At 41.7% G+C, this 26555-nt stretch overlaps 2 protein-coding genes across 9 annotated transcripts in view; one reads left to right on the forward strand and one right to left on the reverse strand.

Annotated features, from left to right (window-relative positions):
- Window position 1: 1 nt before the first annotated feature.
- On the reverse strand, window positions 2–23922 carry tnrc6b (trinucleotide repeat containing adaptor 6B). Of its 3 annotated transcripts, none has more exons than XM_041973873.1 (22): window positions 23642–23922; window positions 21269–21358; window positions 16476–16497; window positions 15777–16214; window positions 12661–15543; window positions 11806–11970; window positions 11436–11632; window positions 11233–11307; window positions 9596–9802; window positions 9281–9400; window positions 8963–9088; window positions 7495–7665; window positions 6784–6900; window positions 6482–6677; window positions 6061–6228; window positions 5776–5922; window positions 5441–5584; window positions 5110–5202; window positions 3562–3765; window positions 3160–3227; window positions 2738–2877; window positions 2–2035 (listed from the first exon to the last, which is right to left on the reverse strand). In XM_041973873.1, exons 2-22 carry the CDS (start codon window positions 21323–21325, stop codon window positions 1477–1479), a joined length of 6297 nt encoding a protein of 2098 aa, XP_041829807.1. In that variant the 5' UTR covers window positions 21326–21358; window positions 23642–23922; the 3' UTR covers window positions 2–1476. The 3 variants fall into 3 exon arrangements, with proteins under 3 accessions (XP_041829807.1, XP_041829808.1, XP_041829809.1); XM_041973874.1 differs by having other exon boundaries at window positions 9281–9379; window positions 23642–23921; XM_041973875.1 differs by lacking the exon at window positions 9281–9400 and having other exon boundaries at window positions 23642–23921.
- Window positions 22829–26555, forward strand: part of si:ch211-141o9.10 (probable endonuclease 4) — a 5408-nt gene continuing 1681 nt past the window's right edge. Inside the window, exons 1-4 of one of the 6 annotated variants that reach the window (XM_041973942.1) lie at window positions 22829–22942; window positions 24158–24315; window positions 24773–24982; window positions 25126–25308. In XM_041973942.1, the coding sequence (XP_041829876.1) occupies window positions 24159–24315; window positions 24773–24982; window positions 25126–25308 (550 nt within the window). In that variant the 5' untranslated portion in view covers window positions 22829–22942; window position 24158. The other 5 variants (XM_041973943.1, XM_041973939.1, XM_041973941.1 and 2 more) reach the window with 5 other exon arrangements.

Below are 26555 nucleotides of genomic sequence, written 5' to 3' on the forward strand. Positions count from 1 at the left end.
CTTCAATTCAACCTTTATTATCTTGTTCTTTTCTCAGTTAAATTAACTTCCTCTCCTTTTTGTTACATCTGAAATAAATGAAAACAATCCTGAACAGGAGTGATAATAAAGACTGACTTAAATTGATACATAAAAACAAAGAGAAACACAGTAAAACATAACAGGTAATGTCTTTAACGTGTCTGTAAAACACTGTTCCAGCTCAGCTTGGTATGGTAGGACGTGGCATCTTTACAGAAATGCCTTCAGTTGTTTGCTTTGTCTTAGAAACAAAACATTCATCTTTTATTGCATTTGAAAAAAACAAAAAAACAAAACAAAAAACAGTAAATAAATGCTGATAAAAAAAAATAACGCAAGAGACATATGCAATAGTGCCAATGTTTTTACTTTTTTAGCTATCACAATATCCAGACAGCTGAGCACGCAAACATGTACACATCCACACGCCATCTTTCTTTCCAATGCAAGCTGTCAGATTAACATCCATTCACTTCCCTGACTGGAGCTGATAAGTGTTCAAAAGCGAGCATACACAAACACGCACACATACACACGCATACTTACACACATATATGCAAACTCAAAAGCATTTCACCTGAAACTCGCCTGGACAAGAAGGAGGGGAGGGGGGGGGGGGGGGGGCACATTCAACGTAGTAGCAATAACAGACGCTCCCAAAACCACCCTCATCTTCATCACATCATCCTCCAAGAGGCATATAGTGCAAGTTTGGTTAATGTTTATTTTTTGTTGTTTCCTTTCTTCACCCTGGGTCCCATTAACGATGGCATGTTTCCACCAAGGTAGACGTTTCAGTACCTACTAAAACCCCTCCTTTTCTGCATCTCAAATGTTGCTGATCAACCGTTTGGACTCAGTAGTGTGGTGCCGTACCAAACTTTCCTCAAACTCCCAATCCTTCCCCTCCAGATCCGTTTCACCCCCCACCCACAAAAAAAAACAAACAAAAAAAAAAAAAACTGGAACACAGAAATATGCCAGCCAGGTCTAAAGAGGGCTCAGTCTGCAAGTCTGATTTTTGCGATTTGACCATTAAATAGTAATACAAAAAAAAGGAAAAGAAAGTGGCACACTAAAAACAGCAACAGCTAAAGTTGTTGACATGTACGACTCTGGCTGAGCCTGTTTACAGTGCATGCCTGAGTGATTGGATCTCTGGATGCTGATGGTGGGATTTTGGAGTAAAAAGACAAAGAGCTATCCAGTCAAGTCCTAAAAAGTTTAATGGATTTCACCTTTTTCCCCAGTTCAAGTTTTACTGATGTCTTCATTTAAAGTTAAGCGGTTTGATGTGTGTGTGTGTGTGTGTGCATGTAGCCTGTGTGTCGTATTTAGTAAGTGTCTGTGTGTTGGATGACCAGTGTAGCTTGATTTCTTGTCATTTCTACTTGTAAATAAATGTAGAGTATGACTTTGTGGTACAACTCAGGTGTAAATATGTCAGTCAGACCTTCAGATGGAGTCAGCCCCCCCACCCAGCAGGTCCCCTGGTAGAAGGGAGGCGGGACTACCCATCTGGTGACGATCCTCAAGTGCTGGAGATCCCCAAAGGCTGCTGCTGGGATAACCTGCCCCCCCCATCCCCCCCCACAGTCCCTGCCTTCCGGCCTCAACACCCCCAGCCCCGCCCACCCCAGTTCCATTGCTGCTCCACTGGGTGAAGATGCCAAGCCCGGGCCCCTGGGTGACAGTCTGGTCCGATGAGCTGCCTGTGCTGTCCAGACTTTGCCACCCTGAGCTGGAAGACGTGGCGCCTCCATTTCCTGCTCCTCCAGCTGTGGAGGCTCCCTCTACTACTCCTCCTCCGCTATTGCCTCCTGCTCCGCCTCTCTCACAGCTCCCTCCGTTACTGCTTGTACCCACAGTGGAGGTTACTGTGGGCCCCGAGCCTGCAGAGCCGGCTGCGGCTCCTCCGCTCCCTGCTCCCCCTGCCTGGGAATGTGCAATGTAGCGAGCCACATCCTCCTCACTCATGAACTCTGCCAGGATGGTGGTGTTACCCAGAACACACCTAGTTTAAAGAAAACATTTGTCAGTGACTCAGTAATTTTAAAAAGTTGCTTTAACCTTGTAAATGAACTGTAATGAACATTAAACATGCAGCTAATAACACCAACTTTCACACACAGCTACAGGATAAATTGTAGCACACGGATTAATGCCCAACTAAAGTTTGGCCATTTTCTTTAGTTCTTTGGCTCCCCCTACAGGTGTGAGATGGAAATTAAAATCACAGTGCGCCTTCTGCTCATGGACAGCCATACACGTGAATTTGCTGCCACGGTGACGAGACCATCAATAATGTGGAACAACATGGTACAGAAACAGTACTGAATTTAGTCAAAACTACAGATTTTATAATATCTGTGACAACCGGCAGGCCTTAAACAGAATAAATGAAGATCTGATCATATTCTTGGCTCCTTTGGTCAAGTTGCTGATGTTCAGGTTTTTAAGCAGACATTTCTTACTGACAGCAGCAACAAAGCTAAATGCCTCCACCTGTAGTCGTGTTTTCTTACCAGATGAAAAAAAAAACCAATCTGATACTTATTCTTTTCCTGTTTCTTACTCATTCTCATCAGTTTTCCTCATTTTCTCACTTGACTTTGGGCTGAGAGATTCACTGAACCGGATTGTTGAACATAATGGGGTGTCAGATTTAAGAGTGTCGTTATATTGAGGCAATCACAACAGCAGTCTTGAGCCTTACATGTGGAGGGCACTCTGGGCCTTGGCTGCCTCCTGTTTGGAGCCATAGCGAATCAGAGCAGTGCCCTGGGTCAGGCCAAGGTGAAAAGTCAGCAAGGGACCATGCTGCATGCAGATTGTTCTCAGAGTCGAGCCATCAATCTGCCAAAAATATAAAAGATAGACAACAATGAACTTCAAGGTAGACAAACGGTTGAGACAGTCAAGCCAGTAGTGGTTTAAGAGCCGAACTCAAAATAAACCAAATCTCAATTATAAATAGAAATGAAAATTAAAAATACTTCATGAATCCTGGAAATTAATGAAATCATTAATTGTTAGTGAAATGATATATTCCCTTATATAAATGATAAAATTTCCCTCAGGTTTCCATACAGGAATTTTAGTTTTAGTTAACTATATATATAGTGATTAATTGTGTACCTGTGGTGTGAGGTTACTGAGCACCAACCAACAGCTTTCCCGAGAGCTGCCGTCACTCCATGTCAAGCCTGCGCAGAGAGCAAACAGGAAAAGGATTGGAGGGACTTTTCCATGTTTTCTGTGAACACACTCACTCAGATAAACAGCTTTGGTGGCTGCTCAAACCAAAGCTTGTGTGCTCCTCTGAAATAAATCATGAATTGACTTTGTAAATCAAAATGACATTGATGTATCTGGCAGCTACAGTATAGGTCTTTAATCCTCTGTGGTCAGAAGATTAAATTTGCTAAATACTTGCACATGTACTGTGCTTAAGAGAGAAAAAAACAAAACAAACAAACAAACAAACAAACAGCTGAGAACCAAGACAAGATACAAAAAAAAAAGTGATCACCACATTACCAGAGGTGCTTGAGCCACTGCCCCAGCCACGGCCTGCCAATCGTGGAGCTCCTCCTGACCAAGGGGAAGGTGAAGGTCGCTTTTGACTGGCTAGGCCTGGAGGTGGGCGGGACAGCTGGGTCTGGCTGCTGCCAGGGCTGGGCTTCCAAGACTTGTGTCCAATGGGCTCTGGAGGCCAGCTGGTCTTGTAGTCAGTGTACTTTGCTATAGACAGATTAAGAGGATAAAGTTTATTGACAATTTCCTTAACATAATTATTTAAACACAATTATTCAAGTCTCATATGGCAGGCAAATTCTGTGCTAGCAATTTTCCCTTGTCTGACTATTACTAGCACATGCAAGTGACAATCTTCTAGAAGTTTTAAAACAGCATGGATACCACTGTTACCATCTTCTCACGGTTTCTGCTGGTTATAGACAACTTGCAGCAGCTGCAGACAGGCAAACATCGACTCTCCACTCACTAACAGACTGCAGAGTTGCCAAAAACCTGTCTTATCTATGACAGCAACGCGAGTGGTAACAACTAAAACGGCATCTTATCTACCTGTGACATTCCAGTAAGCGAACCATCTCATCTCATTTTTCAAAGAAACATCATTTAGACCCTGCTGTGACACAACAGTCCTAAATTAGCGATGAGAATAAGATATGAACTCAAGCAGGTGGAATCTGCAAGCAGCAATGAAATGAAAGAGTCATGGCGTTTTTCAGGTAAATATTTAATAAAGAAAGAAACACTTTGTTTTTCTTGCATCGTTATCACTGTGACCCAACATCTCAACTTGACCAAAAGCTATTAGACAGTCTTGAAGCGTTTATTAACAGCAGGACTCAAATAACACTGATGAACTGCAGCAGGTCTGTCTGCAAAAGAGACTTTAATAAAGTCCAGTACACATCCACTGAAACTTCATGTAGTGCTCCTATTTTCCTAAGTGGGACCACTGTTGTAAGTGAAAAAGATTAGTGTGGCACTGGTATGAAGTCTGAAACTTCAGAGTAATTAAATGCTCATCAGTGCAGATGCATCAGGAAAGCATGCAGCATCATCAAGGACTCTTATCATCCTGGCCACCACTTGTTTATACTTCTGCCTTCAGGATGATGTTACAGAATAAAAACAAGAACCGCTAGACTGAAAAATAGCTTTTATCCCAGAGCAGTCACATGCTGAATAGCACAGAGCTTTTAGAACATTGTTTTCAGCTTTTGTTGCTCCATTTTACATTTGTGCAGCTTGTTTTAAACTTTTATTCGGTGTGAAGGAGGTCTTTCATCCTTACATCTTTTCTTAATTTATTATACTGTACATACATGTCCTAAATACAATCTGTATGTCAATATTGATGTTTTTAATTCGAATGGTGATTCGTTTTAATCTGTTATCTTTTCTACACTAGAGTTTTTTTTAAATTTCCTTATATAATGACAAATCTGATTCTGCTAACCTAAAGCACAAACAAAAGGAAACAACAGTAATTAAGACAAAAACATTACCCCCCAAAGATTATATAAAGATAATAGTTTCAGTGTGTGTGGTCACCTGAGTTGTGTGCATTGTTGAGAGGGCTGTCTGAGGCACTGTAGGGCCAGGCACCAGGTGAAGGCAGCAAGGTGTTCAGGGGAGGGGTGGAGTCTGCAAACAGAAGGTCCGAGCACTTTTTAGAGTATTACTAAAAATGATCAGAGGAACCATTATTGGTTTGTTGTTGTTCAAACACCTCCACACTGGAGGTGTTGCTGATTTATGTGCAAGGTGAATACAATAAAAACTAGAATATAAAACCAAGAAAAAACAAAGACAAATATCTTTAATTGTGCAACAGAAGAAGTTTAACGAATTGTTAAATATTTGTCATCACACAGGTGCGTACCAGTATTGTCTTGTAACAACTGGTGCTCTGTATCATTGAGACTGGGGGACACTGCGTTTCCCATCATGCTCCCTGGGGTCATGTAGGGGTCAGATTCAGGATCAACACGGTCAATTCCCTTCCACGGCACACCAGGCTGGAACTCTACAGCGGAGATGTGATCGATATGAATCACCAGACACACTGAAACTCTTTAAGGAACGGAATCACTGTGTGGTTTTTCAGACATTAATGCATACTGCATGTCATATAATCTACTGGACAAGAAATGTCAAAGTTATTTCTTCTGTTGTGCCCTGCTCAAATAATCACTTGTACTAAAAACTGTCACAAACCAGGGGGCCAGCTTGGTGTGTTGTTTGGCTTGGTGCCCATCTTGTTGCCGGGGGTACGATGCCAATTGTCACTCAGCCCATCTCCAACCATCATGTCGTACTGAGAGTAGGGCAAGCTCCCTGGCATCTTTATGGGGGTGGCAGGACCTGGGAGGTTGCCAGAGAGATTATCACACGTTACATCACTTAATACCAGATGGTTTACTACAGACCAAAATATCTAACTTCACATCGTATCCCATTAGCACCATCTGCCTCTACATGAGAAAACCAAACACATCTCACCATTTTTGTGGTACGCATTCTCAGGTGAGGATGTGTCAGGAGAACAGTTTCCTTCCATCATCCATTTAAAACGAGACTGTTGACCCCCTACATCCTTCATGCCTCCAGGCCCCCCCACCATCGAGCCACCTAGGTCAAGACCTGGGAAGTTAACCCCAGAACCAAACCCTGCTCACGGAAAAAAAAAACAAAAAAAAAAACAGAATGAGGAGAAACATTATTATGATTGTTAAACCTAATATTTATCAAGGGTGATTAAAACTCTGGTGCTATAAATTAAGGGTAGACCTACCTACTAAGAATTGTTTTATATTTTTTTTTAATAAAATGAATAAATAATTACTTAAAATTGTCATGCTGGTAAATATGCACACCACACCAAAATAAGCAACCATGTCTTCCACAAGAAACTATCGCTGACCTGAGTATGGTCCCAAAGGTTTCTGTTGCAGGTCAGCTACAGATCCAGCCAAGCCTGGATGGGGTAGGGGATCAGACCCAGGCAGTTTGGGACCAACTCCACCATGGTGGGAGGGGGACAGTTTGGAGCTGCTGCTTAAACTGCCGACCTGCTGGTGCTGCCTCTGCTGCTGGAGCACTGCCATGATTCTGGCCAGCTGAGATTACATAATTGAAAGAAAACCAGTCACCAAAGAATGAATGAAAAAAAGAGAAGAATTATTAATGGCATCTGTGTATGTGTGTGTGTGTGTGTGTGCGCACCTGTTGAGGGTCAGCCTGCTGCCGAATGCTTGGACTGAACTTCCTCGGGTTTTGTAGCAGCTGCTGTGGTGGTTGTTGTTGTTGTTGCTGCTGCTGCTGCAGGAGGAGCTGACAAGCCTGAACAAAAACGGGCAGGAGGAAGGAAAAAAAAAAAAAAAAAAAAGAAAAGAAGAAGAAACGCACAAGCAGATTCAAAAGGGAAAGAAAAACATGAACACGGACATTAAACATAGAAAAAAAAAAAAGTATGATGCGCAAAGTTTGTCAAGGCACAAACAAATCTAGCAAATTTCGTAGGTCATCATTGTTGAAATACTTGGCCAGTTTAAAACTTATATTATTACATATATGTTCAAAGGCAGTCTGCTATGAAAGGTGTCTACAGTTTTCCATTTCCATCATTAAATTTTTATTCTAATTGTTTGATTTGATTTGAGAGATTTTCTCAATTTTAGAATACTTTTTTTTCAAACCCTCTTCCCATTTTAGTTATTCTATACAAGTGAATTATTAAGCAAGTATTAGACAATGTCATTCAGAGTAAAACCCCAATTTGGGTCAAAAATACAAATAATATATATATTATTTATCTAAAAACTTGGTGTTACATTCTGGTGTTACTAAATAATAGTTAAAATCTATGTCCTAATTCATTGTCAGCAGAGGTGTGAAGACACCCTGCAGCTTTCAGAAAAGTGTGGCGCTTCTTACCAGTTGAAACTGGATGTGAGGTGGATAGATGCTGCTGAGCATGGCAATATGCTGAGGAGACAGCTGTGGAGGAAAAACGCCTCCCCCGACTCCTGCCACCCCGCCCATGCCACCGACACCCCCTAAGCTCCCGCTGGGAGGGGGCATCTGCTTCAGCACGGAGCCTGGCACCTGGAGACAGGATAACAACCTCTTACCAAACACACAAAAAAAACAACAAAACACCGACTCTCTCGTACTCTGATTAGATGTATCTAAACTCATGCAAGAACTGAATCAAATCCTTGCAAAAACAAGGATTTCATTGTGCTCTTTTAGCTTCTGAACAGCCTGCAGTATGCATATACACCCCCACATGTCACATAGGTACCATCTCACACAACAATCTAATCATTATGTTAGCAGAGCACATACAGTTACTGTATTTAACCTAAAAAACCTTTGATTCCAAGTTATGCCACATGAATATATCCGCCTATTTTATTTGTGTACAGTCTGCTCATTCTCGACTAATCACTGTTAATGTAAATGCTCATATGACTCACCGGCATGGTGAGCGCATGTGACTTGAATTAATAATACAAAAAGATTAAAATTAGCTGTTGTTGGATCTCCAATAACTGGCTTTGAAAAACAAGTGTCTGTACTCAGCTAAAATATAAGAACATGCATCAGTGTAGCATCACAGTGCAATCAGGGTAGACCATTTCTGTACTTACAATAACTCAGAGGGCAACATTTTTTCCTACTTCAACCACAAACCGAGAAGCTCCAAGACAGGGTTTCTCAATCCTGGTCCTTGAGGGCCAGTTTCCAGCAGGTTTTAAAAGTTTAGCTGTTCCAACTCACCTGACTCAAATTAATGGGTAATTAGTAGACTTGTCTGTTGCAGCAGGGAACATTCTAAAACCTGTAGGACACCGACCCTCGAGGACCAGGACTGAGGATCCCTGCCCCAAGATATATCTAAAGCAATGTTCATTAGTAAATCAGGGGATGTTATTTAATCTTTTTGACACATTTAATTAGCATTAGATTTCTCCCGTTACTAACGAAGGCAGCATATTTATCACTATGTTTATCTTTTCAGTTTGAATACAAAAAATAAGGTATGAAGCTTAGAAATGATCCAAACTGTTAGAAATACATAATATTTACCATGTTCATTAGACCTAATCATACAACCAAGTGCAGATTCCACATTGGATGCATATTGATGAAAATATTTTAACCTACATACGTGTGTTTGGAAGTTTTCATCCAAAAGGTATGGAGATCTAAACTCCCTGAGTTACTGATAAACAACAACACTGTAAACATGCAATAGCAACAAATCTCAAGCTGATTTCTTATGTTCTGTTAATCAATTATTTACCCCACAACCAAAGTCAACATACATATTAATGATAAATGTGAACCACCAGCTCAGAGGAGCACAGATCAACAGTAGAAGCAGACTTTCGAGTACCTGAGGTGACAGGAACTGATGAGGCACTTGCGCTCGTATCCCTGGGGACTGGTTTATCGGTGGGATACTTGGTTGGTGTCTTGACTGAGTCATTCCTCCTGTACTGCCAAAGATACTGTGACTACCCTGTGTACAAAGATGGATAATTAAATGTTAAGATCCATAACTGGATACAAAAATTAAAAACATATAACTAAGCAGAAAGTGACAGATGAAAATGATTTGGGGGTATATTAACAGTAATCTTGTAAAATAAAAAAACTACAAGAACCTGAAGTTAAAACAGTAGGACAGAAACAAGAGGAGAGGTTATCTTACTTGTCTACAGGGGATAGAGTGGTTGAAGAGGGTGTGGGGCTTGCAGACAGAGGGTGGTGAGTACAAAGAACAAGGACCCTCCTCCCCAAGACACCCATCCTGATTGATCAAATGCAAGGACTGTCACAATGACAGCCAATGGGACACCAATTTGGATGGTGGTGAAGGGTGCGGGGGGGCAGACGGAAAAGTGGAAAAGGTAGGAAGAAGTAGAATCACAGGGGGAAAAATTGATAGTGATAAAGAACTAAATATTATCTAGACACAAGAAAGATGTAAGACACAAAGATTGATGACATGGAAGTGAGGCATTACCTTATCATAGTAAGACCCAGCATCCCCTGGTGCTGCCTCTTTGCTACCAGGCGGACGATAAATCAACCCGCTGCCTCCTCCTCTTCCTCCTTTCCTCATGTCTCCATTGTAATCACTCATTCCTATGCCTCGTTTCTCACTTTCCATCTTCTTCTCTTGAAGAGAACCTGGAGCCAAGTCAATGTTTGGCCCACTGGAATCCTCATTCTGTCCAGAAGAAAAGGTCAGAAAAGGTTAGTCTGGAGCCCTGACCATGCACCAAAATATAGGCACTATCATTTTTTACGAGAACCACAGTGGCCCCTAACTTAAATTTTTAGGAGCGCAAGCAGAAAATTTAGGGGCACACACTGAAATCGCCTTGCATTGCAAACATTCACATTTCCTCTAATTTTCACTGTATTAGTAATAAATACTTGAACAATAAGTTCAGAAATTACAATGTTTACAATTCACATTTTATTGTGCAGCAGTTGACATAACATAAAAAAAAAAAAAAAAACAAGTCGAAGCAGAACAGCAACTTTGTCACCATCATCCCCCACAGGGCATGGTATGACTGGTCCATGTAGCCCCTGGCAATAAACAGCTTTAGGGACTGATGCTCCTCTCCACCCACTGTTCCCACTCCTCAGTAAGAAAAGTAGCTATTGGTTGTCCTAAAAGTCGCTAATTAGCCTAATTAGCCTAGTACATATAGTTGTAATGGAGGCTGCCATAAAGAGGGATGTAGTGGGAAAGGCAAAAATTGATAAAAAGACAACCAAAAAATGTTTAGAACAGCAAAAATAAATAAATTCTTTGTCAATATTTTCTTTCTTTTTAGTTCAGTTTTTTAAGTGTCTTTTGTTTTTTAATTAGGAGTCTGCAACATGTCACAACACTTTTAACTTTTTAAATATTTTTGTCAACACTGTTTATTAATAGACAGCGCAGGATCATCCAGCAGCTGCTTTGTACCTTTTATTTTCAGCCTGGTCATGAAACAGAGGTGAACGTCGTCTGTTCTGAATACAGCTGAGAGCTTCACTGTGTACAGGGAGGGGTCTGCACAGCACCCGGTCCTCATTGGGAAGAGTAAACGACGTTCATTCACCTCAGTCTCCAAAAATACCAGAAAAAGTCGCTAAATTTGTTGCTAGTCACTTTAAAAAAAAAAAAAAAAAAAAAAAAAAAGTCTGAAAACTCGCTAAATATAGCAACAAAGCCACTAAGTTGGCAACACTGAGGAATAATAAATACAACCAAGACCCGCCTCTTTTCACACATAAGCCAATCACAGTGGTCGTTTGTCCCTGCTCACACGCACACTGGCTGTCATCTTCTTTGTTGGTGTTTGTCTCCTTTTCTCGTACTGAAGTTAGTTTGAGCCGGTAAACCAGCAGCTAATTTGTGCATTACTATGAACTGCTGGGCTGAAGAGGGGAGCAGAAGTTTGTTAGTGACAAAATAAATTCATTTATAACTACTACAAGAAAAAGACCGGCAAATATATTGGTTGCCATTGCGCGAGTAGATGAAAAATTCACTCGCTCTGTCTCACATTTTTGTCGCAAAATGCGACCATTTGGTCGCAGTCTGGAGCCCTGATAGTAACAAACATGATAAGTAAAATCCAAAAACAAAACAAGCCTTACCAGCAGGCCCATGTTAGAGAACTGTCTGTTGATGGGGCTCATCCATGAATCTCCTCCTCCAGGCTTCAGCGGACCCTGAGTGAGCACAGATGACCGTTTCACAAACTTTGAAAGAATTTTCTGTTAAATAATAAAAAAAAAAAAACATACCCTGTCTTTCTCTTCTATTTAATCTAGATTTATTTTCTCCACCAGTAACCTACCTTGTTGCTGGGCTTCTTCCCAGTGTGGTTCTGTCCCCAGCCTCCATTGCTTCCTTGTCCCCAAGAGGAGCTGCTTCCCTGGGAACCAGTGCTGTTCCACATGCCACCTCCCTCCTCCTCATCCTCCCAGCTCGAGTGACGTGAGGCTGTCACTGAACTCTCTTTGTCTCCCCAGCCATCTTGCATAGACTTTGGACCTGCAAGGAAAAATAATCTCAGTTATAATCGATAGTTGATAAAAAATTGGCAAACAATTGAATGTTTTTGTAAGCATGGCAATGTCTCAAATGCTGCCCATTACAACACAAGAAAATGTACCAACATAAGTTTTCTAAACCACATCTGCTGTTGATTAAATGGATTTTCTCACCAGATCTGTTTGGGTTTGAGGAAGGGTTTCCCCAGCATGCAGTCTTTCCTCCAGCATCATCAGGGTCTCCCCAGCCAGTGGGTGCATCTTTAGGTTTTCCCCAAGCAGTTGTACCATTATCTACTTTAGCACTAGCTGGAGAGGTGCTGCCCCAGCCTGATGAATCTGCACACACACACACACACACACACACACACACACACACACACACACACACACACACACACACACACACACACACACACACACACAGGTGAGATCTCTTTATAGTCAGCCATAAACAACTTTAATGTAGCCTGGTGTAAAATAAACTGGTAAACCTGCCTGTAGGGGGGTTGTATTGGTTTAATTTACTGCCTTCTTAGTACATTATTATTTTATGAGCTCTTGACTTGATTTGGCCTTACATGCTGATTCAACATCAAAGCATCAAGTCTACAACAACGGCAGCACACAGGTCATTTTCACTCAAACGCTGTTTATTCAATCTTAACCAAATTGAGTTGGAATATCCATGCAAGCTAAAAATACTTGAGCTGACTTCTGTAATTATGGCTGCAAAGATGTGAGAGATAACTTGATGGGCTAGCTGAATGACAATTATTCCCATGACTCAGTTACAACAAAACGCAACACCAACCTATAAATTATCTGCATCAACTTTCACATAACAGTGAAACTGAATTTCCCTGACTTATTCATCCTTAGATAAAAAAAATGGAAATGTAGATGACATTACTGTCCTTAATTTCTATGTGTACAACCAACAATCTCACAGACTAATATTATTGTTTTATGTTTCAAATCATAACAACTAAAGCCAAACTATAACCACCTTAGTTGCTAAGGAATTACCCATAGTTGAAGTTTTCGTAGATCCATGGCCAGAGTTGAAGTCTCGGTTGCCTCCGAGCCCTGTTGGCTGCCTGCCGGGTTGCTGCTGTACAGGAGGTCCCTGTTGCTGCTGCTGCTGCTGGGGCTGGGGCTGGGGCTGACCCTGGCTATGTGGCTGCTGGTCAGCAGGACCACTGTTCTTGTCCCATAGGTTGACTGGCTTGTAATTGTAATGGGTTGGGTCACCCCACGCTGATGTTCCATCATCTATCTCATTCTTCCTACTAATAGACTGGGGTGAGGGTTCCTCCCAACCGCTTGGTTCAGATCCGCTTCCAACTTCCCCAGTGACACCAGGAATGGGTCCTGAGCTCCAGCCTGAGCTTTGGTTCTGTGTCTGAGCTTGAGGGATCAATTTCCTCACTCCAACTCCGTGTATAGCCCCTTGGTCCAATGCTTGCTGTGGATGCTGATTACGGGGCTGTGATTGTTGCTGTTGCAGTTGTGCCTGTGGGCCTGAGATAGAGCCCGACTGGCTGTTTGGCATCTGGTGCATTTTGTTTCCTCCGCTCCAACTCTGTTGAGGTTTCGACCCCATACCTCCGACCGCATCAATCCCCCCTCCCCCACTGCCTCCTGCTCCCCAGGTTCTTCTGGGAGCATTTTCATCCCAGCTCCCCCAACCACCTGAACCTGGATCCCCACCTGAGTGTCCTCCATTCCTTCTCTCATCCCCCCAACCTCTTTCACTACTACTTGATTTGGATTCTTGTTCCACCCAATCCTTACCCGACCCAACCTTCGGTTCTGATCCCCACCCACTTCCTGCTCCATTCCCTCCCATTTCTTTCCAACCTCCTGTCCCTTTCTCCTGCTGACTTCCTCCCCAATCTCCACTAACTGAGTTGCTTTGCTGCCCAATATCCCCCCATCTTCCTCCCTTTTCTCCTCTACCAGAGGCTCTCCATTCATCATTTCCCCAACCTTTGGCCTCATGGCCATCCCCAACCCCATTTCCTCCTCCAACCCAAGCTGTACCTTTCACTTGCTGGCTAGGCCCAGGTATAACCCCAGACAACAAACCAGGAGCAGTTGTGGTTACTGGCCCAGATTGTGAGACGCCAAGATTCCGCATGCTGGAGCATGTGGGTGGTGGAGCTCTCCCAGACAAAGAGGCCCCACTACTACTACTGTTACTGCTGCTCTCCCATCCCTCTCCAGAGGACCCAGTGGAAGGAACCAAGGAAGGACTGACCCCCGAACCCCTAGAATCAGTGCTTAGGGTCCTAGGTCCACTAGAATACTGTGTAGGACCACCAAGAGAAGATTGATGTCTCGATGAAGCTGATGAAATTCCACCTTTGGTCTGACCAGCATATTCATCAACGTCCCAGGCTGTGTTTTGTCTGATCTGTGTTTGGCCCCAGCCTGTGTTGGACAGGACCCGAGGGTCCAGATCAGACCGACTGAGCAGGTTCTCTAAGGCAGCTTCAGTATTAGGTGGCTGTCGGCGTGTACGATTACCGTTAGGCACACTCCCACTTCTGGAATTTCCACTGCTAGATAAAGATCCTCCTCTTGCTCCCTGTCCTCCTCCCTCACTCCACTCCCCTGTTTCAACTTCTCCTTTCTGATTGTCCCAGGCTCTGGCTGTAGTGGTGGTCGTTGAAGACGAGGAAGAAGCAGCAGGGGGGTTACCTGCTGTACTGCCTCCACTACTGCTGCTGTTACTACTACAGCCTCCCATTTCCTCACCTCTGGGATTAGCTCCACTGATACCAGTAGAGCTCCCACCCCAATCACTACCAAAACCCCCACTTTCCTCTCCAACTCCAGATAACCCCCACCCTCCCTGAGATACCCCAGAGGTTTGACCACCATTTCCCCCACTGCCCCAAGCATTAACCCCACTTGTAGGATATCCCCAACCCGAGGTCCCTTTGTCCGCTTCTGCAGTTCCTAATCCTCCACTTCCTCCACCCTCCCACCCATCAGTCCTTGAGGCACCCGTTTTGGAGTTAGCTGCAGGGAAAGAAGGCTGCCCTCTCCATGAGGAGGCAAGGCTGTGGTCTCCCACGCTCACCCCACCTCCTCCCACACTGTGATCCATTCCACCCCCAATCCCTTCCCCCCCTGCAATTTTTGGTCCTGCTGATTCACTGTCCCACTTTCCCCCTCCCATTTCTCTGTCTCTGGATTGCATTTGGTGAAGTTGGTGCTGATGGGCGCTTGACAGATTCACAGATATAGATTGGTGACCCCCCAGCACCCCGACTGCCCCGCTTCCCAGGCCCGAGGAAGCAGAGTTGTTGGCGGACCCTCCAGAGCCCTGGTGTGGGAAGGAAGTTAAACTTCCTTCCCCTGCAGCAGCGGGGCCATCCTGCTGAACCAGGGCAGGCCAGGCCGAAGGGTTGGCATTTGGACTGAAGTTGGCACCTGGAATCCCGCTGCTACCATCAATGGGGCCACTGGCATCATGGCACCCTGGCACAGCGGGGGCTTTGGAAAATGAGGAGGGCTGTTGTAGCAGAGGCCCAGCTGCAGCTACTGCAGAACCTCCTCCAATATGACCCTGGGAAGCAGTCGTCCCCCATGCCACACTGTTGGACGACTGCATACATTCATTGGGCAAAGAGAATGAGGAAGTGGGAGAGGATTGGTTGCCAGAGGCACTGATGCTATTCACAGGCATTCCATTGTTGCCACTGTTTCCTCCATCACTGCCGGCTATACTGGGCCACTCCTCGAGGTCATTGCCATCAACAATGACCTTCTCCCTGCCCTGAGAGGAAACCTGGCTGCTTGAGCTTGCCCCCCACATGGAATTTGCATAATTAGAAGTAGTTGTAGAAGCAGCAACTGATGATGAGGTGAGGGCTGATGAGGATGCAGCCATGCCAGAATCTGTAAAAGCAATGTCCAGAAGGAAATCACTACAGGTCAAAAGGCTGTAATTATTAAAAAATTATCGTAATATTCTACGCATAGGAAGTGGGTTAGGATTAATAGTTTTCTGATTTGTTTTATATATGTATTAGCACTGTGCATCATACCTTTCATTCCCAGCTAAGATCAGCAAATCTAAGAAGAGAGGAAAAACAGTAGAAGAAACAAAACAAGACATGTAGAACACTTACCTGAGACAGTAGCCATGTTTGAATTCGGGCCATCCCCTCCTGCCCCACCTCCCAGCAGCATGGAGGACAGTGGTGGCTGACCCCTCTTCAGTAGCACTTTATGGTCCTGCTGGCAGCGGAATCGTGGCGGCACTTCTCTCGGCATGTAGCGTGGTGGCTGCTGAGACGCCTGAGGTCCGCCTCCGCTACCTGTACTGCTGTTTCCAGCAGCACTGGGACTGCCAGTGGTGGAGGAAGAACTAGTGGTGGAGGTGGGCTGTCCGTTGGCCACTGCCAGACGCTTGGCATTGTTGCCGCCCTGGGACGGGGTGGCAGCGCTGCTAGGGCCTGAGGTTGCTGGAGATGGACATGGAGAAGGGGTGGGTCCAGGGCTGGGGGAGGCAGAGCTGCTGTGAGTGGCAGGAGACTGGGCAGCAGCAGACTTTATCAAGTCTGGCACTGGAGGGAGACATGGATGGACACGTGAAAAGGTAGTATATCATTAGTATCACATGATGCCTTTTGTCATGCATGTTCCTTTAATAATGTTTCTAAAAGAACATACCAGCTTCACAAAACACCGAAATGATTTAAATAATTAATATTATGTTATCACAATTTAAACTGAATAACACAGATGTTTTAGATGAAAGATTAACTTTCACAAACACCTAAAAAGATATATCTAAGCATATACACATCAATGACAATGTTGCTTACCTTTGTTTTTTTGCTCCGTAACCTACAATAAAAACAGAAGAAAGAATAATCTGAGCAAATTATTCCAGACTCCAAAGAAAGTTATCTTTATGATTTTTGATACGTTTAGTTCAGGTTTATAATTCACACTCACACATACAATTAGCATCCTCTGAAAAAAAATCTATTACATAAGAGTGATGAGTCATCTCTTTTTCTAATGTAAAAACTCCACTGATAGAAGTAACTGCAATGATAGCAAATATTGTCAATATCTGACTGTAAAACATTAATCTATCCACCTAAAAATGGCATAAAACATACAATGTAGGACCAGTAATCAAACCCCAAACTAAATGCAAAACACCTACAAAATGGGAATGTAGGGAAATGTAAAATAAAAATTTAAATCTGTAAATTGTTAATTACTATGATATGACATTAGATTGAAAACTATGGGCTTTTATCCCCCCCCCCCCTTTTTTTTTTTTTACATTTTTAAAAAAATATCTACATCCCATAAAAAAAAATCTGTCTACTGCAAAAGTTTAAGGCTTTTTTTTTCTTTAAAACCTGAGAATAGAACTAAAAATGTGGTTTCTCAAAAAATAACAAATTTCATATTGTAGATATTTATCAAAAAATTATAAGTTGTCTTTTTAAAACGTCTTGTAATATTTGCAGCTTGAAACTAGTTTTATTTAGCTGGGCTGAGGAAAAAATGGCTCTTTGGATTGTAAAGGGAGTCCTGAACTAAACAAATAAACAGATTTAAAAGAAGTTGTCTCTTAAAACAGCAACAGGTAAAATATTTAATATATATAAAATCAAATATTTATGACAAAGACGGATGAAATGTTCAGGATTTACTAACTAAAAAGGTAAAAAGTAAGCAGGATGAATTTAAAGCTGTGAAGCTGCTTCTAAACACAGAAGGAACAATATGTGATGAATATCAGCATCAGGTGAACAGACAGAAAGCAGGATTAGAATCTCACAGCTTCTAGATGGTGAGGAGAGAGAAATGTTCACAATATAAGCAATAACTCCCATCCATGCATCTTTATTGGTTCATTATCCAGATTTCTTGCCTATTAATTTTCTTATCTGCATTCTTAGCTTGACTGTTCAGCCTCTGCTACCGGGAGTTAAGGGGGGTAACATTAGATTTTACAGGTGTAACGTCAGGTCTGTAAATGTAACTATCAACATGTGTGGTATACAGAGAAGTTCCAGAATCTCATCCAACAGCTCAGTAAAACCATTTCTATGACCACCAAACAGTTAAGACAACAAACAATTAAAAGACCAATTAAAAAGGAACGTGCACATGAAAACGGACCGCATGCATGGTCAACACTGGTAGCGTGTATGTGATACAAGCGAGTAAATTAGTACCCGTGAGTACAAAAAACACATCGCGAGGAGGCATTTCTGTACTGCAAGGGAATGATACAGTATTTGCAAGCAGAGAATCATCCTTGTGACCCTATCATTATATTACCGAAAGTATTGGCTCACCTGCTTTGACTGTCATATGAACTTAAGACATCCCATTCTTAATCAAATGTGTTTAATATGACATTGGCCCACCTTTTGCAGCTATCACTGCTTTAACTCTTCTGGGAAGGCTTTCCACAAGGTTCAGGGGTATCTTTATAGGAATTTTTGGCCATTTTTCCTGAAGCACATTTGTGAGGTCAGACACTGATGCTGGACAAGAAGGCCTGGCTCTCAGCCTCCGCTTTAATTTATCCCAAAGGTGTTTTATCGCAGTGTTTCCCAACCTATTTTCCTTGGGGACCCCTTCAAGCATATACTAAAAAGCCATGGTCCCCCTGCCCTACTGTGTGCTGAAACCATGTTTGGTTTAATGCTTTCAACAGTAGGATTCTCACCATAAATAATGTATTCTGGCTGAGCCCTGTCCTTCCATAAAGCCAAAGTTAAATTAAAAACATATAGCCTTACTTTTTTTCCTTTAAAATGGGGACAATGTGTGGACATTAATCACAATGGCTCGTAATGTTCAAAGCCTCAGGGAACCCCTGTGCTCTTTGGGGGACCCCCAGATTGGGAACCACTCGTCTATTGGGTTGAGGTCAGGCCAATCAAGTTCATTCACACCAAACTCGCTCATCTATGTCTTTATGGACCTTAATTTGTGCACTGGTGCACAGTCATGTTGGAACAGGAAAGGCCCATTCCCAAACTGTTCCCACAACGTTGGGAGCATGGAGTTGTCCAAAATCTCTTGGTATGCTGAAGAATCCTTTCACTGGAACTAAGGGGCCAAGCCCAGCTCCTGAAAACAACCCTAAACCATAATCCCCCCTCCACCAAACTTCACACTTGGCACAATGCAGTCAGACAATTCCCATTCTCCTGGCAACTGCCACACCCAGACTCTTCCATCCCAATCCATGAAGCTCTCTGCACACTGTTTTTGAGCTGATCTGAAGGTCACATGTAGCAACTGTCTCTACAGAAAGTTGCCAACCTTTGTGAGCTATGCACCTTAAGTCACTGAGCTCCTGAGAGCGACTCATTTCTTCACAAATCTTTGTAGAAACAGTCTGCATGTCACAATGCTTGATTTATATACACCTGTGGTCATGGAAGTGATTAGAAAACCTGATTTCAGTTATTTGGATGGATGAGTGAATACTTTTGGCAATATAGTGTATGTGGACCATAGTCTTCATGGTGGTGACCTGAGCACTCTCAATTCTGTCACTGCACACTTGGTTAAACAGTCTTTGCTCACTCAACTGAGTTTTGAGACTCCAGAGGCGGAGATTGTGGCTGACGCGTCTTATCCTCTTATTGGTCAGTTTCTGGCCGATGTCAGACAGAACTTCCCAAAAGTGCTGTCAACACATGTAAATACACAACACTGGGATTTGCCATATGTGTAAAGGCCAATTCCATTAAATTCTTGGTAGCCTAAACCACATTAGACCAGCTCCTGATTAAAAAACTACATCTTCAAATTTGGACTGAATATTTGACAGGCAGAAGTAGCCCAAGGGTTAGGTGAAGAACAGCATGACACAGGTGAGGTAGAGGAAGCGGGAAAGTCAAATGGAGGAGTAGGGGAGACCTCGGGAGACCTCGGCCAAGGCTGATTTGTCTGTCTGTTAGCAACAAAACTCAAAATGTAATGGACGGACTTTGATTAAATCTAGTCAAAAATGGAATAAGAAACAAGTGATTACGTTTAGTTTTCAGATCCCCAGCTGGATTCAGGAATGATTTTTTAAGGATTCTTTACTATTGAGAGATATGGATAAATTTGCCATTACGCCAGTGGGTTCCCAAAAGGGATCCTGTCAAGATTTCTGTTGTGATTTGGAACTGTGCTGCAAAGTTACACTATTGTTCCTTTAAAAAAACAAAGTTATTTGTCTTGTTTTTGGATGATCTGTATTTGTTGGATTGTGAATTTTATTAATGCAATAGACTAAACTAAGTAGAGTTTTGGTCAATGACTCCATAATGCCATCCACAAAATGTCAACATTGGACTGATATCAAACAACTGTGCCGCAACACTTTTTTTCCAGGTTGATAATCAACATCTCACAATCTCTCTCTCAAAAAAAAAAAAGAACCCAAATTGAAACCCAAAACATTTACTGCATTCATTTCTCTCTGCAGCACGTATTTTGTTAGTTTTGTTCTTTTAACACAGTACGTTGTAAATGGTTAATGGTCTGTATTTATTTAGCACTTTTACCCAAAGCACTTTGCAATATACGTCACATTCATCCATTCACACACACACACACACATTCACACGACCCATTAGGAGCAATTTGGGGTTCGGTGTCTTGCTCAGGGACACCTCGACATGAGCTTGACAGGCCGAGGATGGAACCGGGTTACCCTCGGGCTACAGGATAACCACTCTACGCACTGAGCCATGTCGGCAAAATGCTGTTTCAGAGGATTGTTAAATAATATTTATCTCCTGTACTTGAATGTTTGCAAGTCTGCTTCAAACCCATTTTAATAAATGTTAACTGCACTTGAATGAGTGAACTAAACAGATGTATGATTGGCCTCAAATTCAGCAGAATTCTCTTGTTTTCCTCTCCATCACTCCGAGGAGGAACATCTGCGATTATCACAAAACTTCTGAAAGACTGCGTTATCACAATATCTGGTCAACTGAAGGCATTTCTTAATGCACCGAACACAAATGGACACACGCAAGTTATTTAAAACATGTGGGATTTATCATTAGCTGATTACCTACTAGCATGAATACAGCTGGTCTACGTACGTTTGATAAATACACATTTATTTTTGCATATACAAACATTGCAAATTTCTTTCCTAGGATGGAATTTAGGACAGTTTCTAGGAACAGCTGATAAATGAGGGCTCTGATCTGATTCCTCTTAAAAATATATGGAAGATACATCAGACAACAGTAGACAGTAAAGCAGCTGAAACCTTGTGTTAAAAACAAAACACACAAACAAACAAAAAAAAAAAACCAGAATGGACACAGATTCATCTTGCATAACTGTTCCTGAACTATTAAACAATGTCATTAAAAGAAAGGCTGATTTGGAAAATCTGCATCTTTTCAAGCTTTTCAGTGAACTGCTAGCACCTAAATTTTCCATGTTAATGTTTTCTAAATACGTTTAAGTTGGTCAGCGAACAATCTGAAAATTATTTCTTTGGATTTGTGTCTGCAAAAGAAAAACGTTTTTAATTAAATTTTAGAACGTTTCCCCCACCCCAACCAAAATTAGATCTATACAAGATACAGCAGAAATCATTTAAGACAAACATGCTTACCTTCTGAGAGCCTTCCCTTTTTCTTTTCTCTTCTTTTTTCCTTTTCTTGTCTTCCATGAACTGCTGCTCCTGGCTTAATACTCCTCTCTTCTAAAGAAACAAGGACGTTTCAAAATGTGGTCAGATGTTCACCATACCAACACAAGTAAGCACTTGTCTCTATAGTCCGTGAATTTTACAAGTTAAAAATCAAAGGCAAACAACAGTATCAATCCCTATGTGGTTGAGTAGGCCTCAAACGGAAAACTGGCTAGCTAAACCATCAGATGACAGCACTTGGAATGGTACTAATTATGCATTTTGCCATGCAGATGATGGCAAGTTTCTCACATTTGTATGTTCAATGTGTATACAGTTCTTTTTCCTGCCAATTTTTTTTTCACAAACAGACTTCAGGCAGTGAAACCTATAACAAGTACAACAATTAACTATAATGCTAACTGACAGCTTAACAATTCAATCTCAGAAAACAGTAAAGCAGCTGACCCCTCCCACCCTGGACACCATCTGTTTGATCCTCTCCCCTCTGGCCGGAGGCTGCGGTCTATCAGAACCAGAACCTCCCGCCACAAAAACAGTTTCTTCCCCTCTGCCATCAGGCTTTGGAACTCACCTAAAGACTTACCTGACTGACAACGCATTAACACACTCCCCCTTCATTGGTCACTTCAATTTGTACATTTTTATTTTTATACTACAGACTGCACATTTCATTTAATGTAAATACACTACTTTACTCTTATTTATTTTTATGTACATAATTTTTATTTCCACTCTTATATAGTTTTTCAGTCTTAATGTTATATGTTCAGTTGGCTTGTTCATATCTTTATGGTTCATATTTATCTATTTATATGTAGGCACCGTCAAATCACAACAAATTCCTTGTAATTAAAGTTACTTGGCAATAAATCTGATTCTGATTCTAAATAACTCTGTTTTAAGGACTTCAGATAAAAAAGGTGCATAGAGCAGGCTGATGCAACAAACTTATTCTGAACAAATTTGTAAATACTTGCAGTTTTAGCAATAGTTTTTAACATTTAGAAATAAAACTTACATTAGATACACACACACACATATATATATACATCCAGACACACACACACACATATATATATATATATATATATACATATACATACATATATTATATATATGCACGCACACACAACGTATATTGGAATTTGTTGATCGTGAAATATGGATTCTTCTCACTCCTGGCAGGAAAGCCACTGCAAAAATGCGAATACATGACACCATTACACCAGAATATGGCAGTCCAGAAATTCAGCAGGATGTCCGAGTTTATATCCGAATAAAAGAATTATCCGCAGTTATTAAATTAGAGCAGCGTTTCTCAGTTCCGTCTCTCATTAATTAATCTGAATCAGGTGTGTTGGAGTAGAAAAACATCTCCAACATGCAGGGCAGTGGTACTTCAGGTCCACAACTGAGAAAAACTGAATTTGAGAAAACCAGGTCACTTCAAATCCACGAGCTTAATGAACTGTTAAATTCGGCCCTTGTTTGTCTGTCGGTGGTTTCGTTTTTGCTCAAATCCATTTACACTTCCAACAAGCAGCATTCCTAGATTGACGGAAGCCGAACCTAACATTCCTCCTGAAACGTATCTGACCTCAGGCTTGGAGAATCGGAAAGTCTTACCAAATTGTAATGTTATTACCATGTGTCAGATCTCCGGCGACACTTAGATGACTGGTGAATCTAAATTCAACCAGATTATGTTGCCGTATGTCCTGTCAACGTTATTTTAAACCTAACAGCATGTAGATGGCTAACGCTGCAGCAGAAAGATTTGAAGTCTCAGCTAAAATTAAAAAGCATTTCAGAAATGGACTACTAGCGTGATTAAAGACGCTTAAACAAAAAATATAAACGGAAATCGTAACCTACATTCGTCCTTACATGTTTATGCAAGCGTACAACACTAGCAGTTCAGAAAACCATCGATGCTAGTATCAAGGAGTGGTTTCAACCCATTCTTACGTAAAATACGTGGACAGAAAACAGCGAACATTAACAAGTTAATGAAATCAGCAACTGTCACCTAATGTAAGTTTGGTAATTACTCAACAGCCATGAAAAGGAAACACACAGGAGGCCGAATACTCAAATCAGCTAATGCACAGCTATAAATGCTGCTACAAAGCTACACTTACTGAGCGTTAGCCGGTTAAGCTAAGTTAATGATACCGACTGACAGCAGCTACAAGTAGCCAGGTTATGGCGCTAACTACGATAGCAAACACCGTGACACGTCAATTCATGTACATTGCTGACATTTGTGTTAGAATATAAACACTGACAGTACAGCACCTATAAGTAATGTGCAAAATTCCAGCTACTTACCTTAGGAATCACATATGAAGTTATGCTAGCGTGCTAGCTAGCTTAGCTAAAGTGCTTCAGTGCGATTTTTTCTTTTTTTTAGCTTTTTGAGGCATTCGTCGAAGCTACAAAAACAGCAACGTCTGAGCGTAGAGTCAAGTAACTGGCAGATGACGAAATCCACTCGTAGTAAGCTACCGATTTGTAAATAAGTACTAATGTTATAATAGTGTAAACCTTAATGTGCAGAAGAATTTAAATTTCAAAGCGCCGTGGAGTCAGTCGGTTGACGGGCGGCCATTTTGCTGCTCAGCATGAAGCGTTTCCAATGGGCAACCCGAAGCAGCTGCGTGGAAGCCCTGTGACTGGCTGATTCCCGTCAGGAGGGACGAATAAAAGATGCTTTTTGACCTTCATAAACTTTATTCAAACTTAACATCACTGTGTATGCATTTTCAGAATAATAAGCTCATCAGACTAAAGAATAACAGTGACCCCATTGGAGAGATTAACAAATTCACAACTTTTTCCTACTAGAATGGCTCCGAGAAAAAGGGGAGCGAGGAAAAGGAAAAACGAGGATGCTTTGGTAGAAGAAAAGAGCGAGAACTCTAAAAAGGAGGCTGACGAGGAGATTGCAGACAGAAGGAGTCGTGGAAATAAGAAATATATCGGAGCTCATGTTGGAATTCAAGGTAGGACTTCATGTAATATTTTAGAGTAAGTGTCTCCTACATGGGCGTATAAAAATCTAACCTGACCATGGGCACACCTGTCAGAGCCCCTCACCTATTAGACTGGATACTAATTAAAACAAATTAAAATGTAGTTTGTGTATTTTTATTTTGAATTTTGTCACGTTTTTATACATCATTCTTTATTTATTTTATTTATTTTTGTTACTTTTGTGAGTTCAGTTTATGCACATCACTTCTTTTAGTTTTTAATATGTCCATATACCATTTTCAGATTGTTTTCTCAAAGTGAAACTGTTGTGTTTTCATTGTGCTGCCAAAGAATATGCTGATGGGGAGATAAGCCTCTTTGTAGTTAATATGAAAGAAAAAATGTAACACAACAAAGGTTTAATCTGTGAGATGTCATTGTTCCGTCTTTGAGTGGAAAGGGTTTATGACTGTCTCTTATCCCTAGGTGGGATATGGAAAGCAGTAGAGTCGTGTGTAGAGATGGGTGGCAACAGTTTTGCACTGTTTCTGGGCTCTCAGCGGTCATGGAAGAGGCCTGCATTGGACCAGGCAGCTGCAGAAAAGTTTCGAGAACAGTGTGCTCTGCAGGGTTTTGACACAGCTCACATCCTGCCTCATGGGTCCTACCTGATGAACTGTGGATCTCCTAAAGTTGGTTTGTCAGATGCTAAGTTTATACATCGATTGATTGTTTTATGCACACCCTGTGCTTCCTTTGACTTGCTTTTATTTGACTCTTCCTGGCATCATTCTCTGTTGTCTAACTTCAGTCTGGTTTGTGTACCACGTTGAAACTAGATGTGTTTGAAAAGAGCCAGGCCCTGCTGGTGGATGAGCTCAGTCGCTGCAGTCTCCTGGGCCTCTCCCTTTATAACTTCCACCCTGGGTCCTCCCTGGGCACCATCACCACCGAGCAGTGTGTGGACAAGATAGCAGGAGCCATTAACCATGCTCATCAGCAAACACCTGCTGTGGTTACAGGTACAGACAAACATCTGGTGCTATGTAATTGCTATTTGGCTTCATTCTTCTAATGACAACTGTAATGTGGGCATTATTGACACTGAGAGGTTATTTTTAAACCTTTTGATAGCAATAAAAATGTAAATATTTGTGCATGTAGCTCAGTATCCATAAATATCTATATGGACCCCTGATTTGTAATATGTGATTCAGTTCATGTAATATTTACAATGATGCTTGAAAATAGTTTAATTTGGATCAATATGACTATAAACATCAGATTTAAAGTCCAGAATATCTATGAAGAAAAGCTAATTAAGCAAATTTATTATTCCACTAATTTGTTTATTGAAAAAAAATGACCGGAAGATTTATTTAAGTGGGGAAAAAGTTTGTGAACCTCCATAATTAGTATCTAGATGGGTACATTGGTGTCATAAACGGATGGACATAGTCAGCAACAATACTCTGGTAGACTATGGTGTTCAGTGTTGTGCACGTTACTTTAAAAAAGTAATTAGTTACTAGTTACTTCTCCCACTATACTAGTAGCACAATATAGTTCGAACAAGTGTGATATGTATGTTCACCCAAAACAAAAATAAATATTATCTTACAATAGTAATGCACTGTCAGTAACGTTTTATTGTCAGTAACTGTAACAGTGTTGCCACGATGGAAAGAGTAATTAGATAGATTAGTAGATTACCCTTTACTGATAAAAGTAACGCGTGGTGTTTAAATGATGCTCAGTGGGCCCGAAGTGTGCCAAAAAATATCCCCCACACTTTTAAACCATCACCAACAGCCTGAACTGTTGATCCAAGGCAGGATGGTGGATCCTTGTTTTCATGTTGTTTCCACTAAATTAAACTAACCCTACCATCTGAAAGTTGCAGCTGAAATGGAGACTCATCAGACCAGGAAACATTTTGGAAAAATGTTCCAGTGCCCAATATTCATTAAGTCTGTGTGAATTGTAGCCTCAGTTTTTTGTTCTTAGCTGACAAGCATGACACCCAGTGTGGTCTTTTTCAGTATGAACAGTATGTTTCAGTAAATTGTACATTCACAGATGGTAATCTGCATACTTTGGTTGGAACCAGTGGTTATTTAAGTTACTGTTGCCTTTCTTTCATCGCCAACCAGTCTGCCCATTCGCCTCTGATCTCAACAAGGCATCTTGGTCCAGACAACTGCTGCTCACTGGATATTTTCTCTTTTTTTAGATCATTCTCTGTAAATCCTAGAGGTGGTTGTGTCTG

The sequence above is a fragment of the Melanotaenia boesemani genome, chromosome 21 (assembly GCF_017639745.1).
Source record: "Melanotaenia boesemani isolate fMelBoe1 chromosome 21, fMelBoe1.pri, whole genome shotgun sequence".
Taxonomy (NCBI): domain Eukaryota; kingdom Metazoa; phylum Chordata; class Actinopteri; order Atheriniformes; family Melanotaeniidae; genus Melanotaenia; species Melanotaenia boesemani.

Excerpts from the sequence above, each read along its gene's own strand:
- tnrc6b (XM_041973873.1), bottom strand. The coding sequence starts at position 21,325 with ATGGAAGACAAGAAAAGGAAAAAAGAAGAGAAAAGAAAAAGGGAAGGC. Across the intron at positions 6,229-6,481 it reads ACCTTTGGGACCATACTCAG|GGTTTGGTTCTGGGGTTAAC; the intron begins GTCAGCGATAGT and ends TTCCGTGAGCAG. Across the intron at positions 3,766-5,109 it reads CAACAATGCACACAACTCAG|CAAAGTACACTGACTACAAG; the intron begins GTGACCACACAC and ends ATCTGTCTATAG.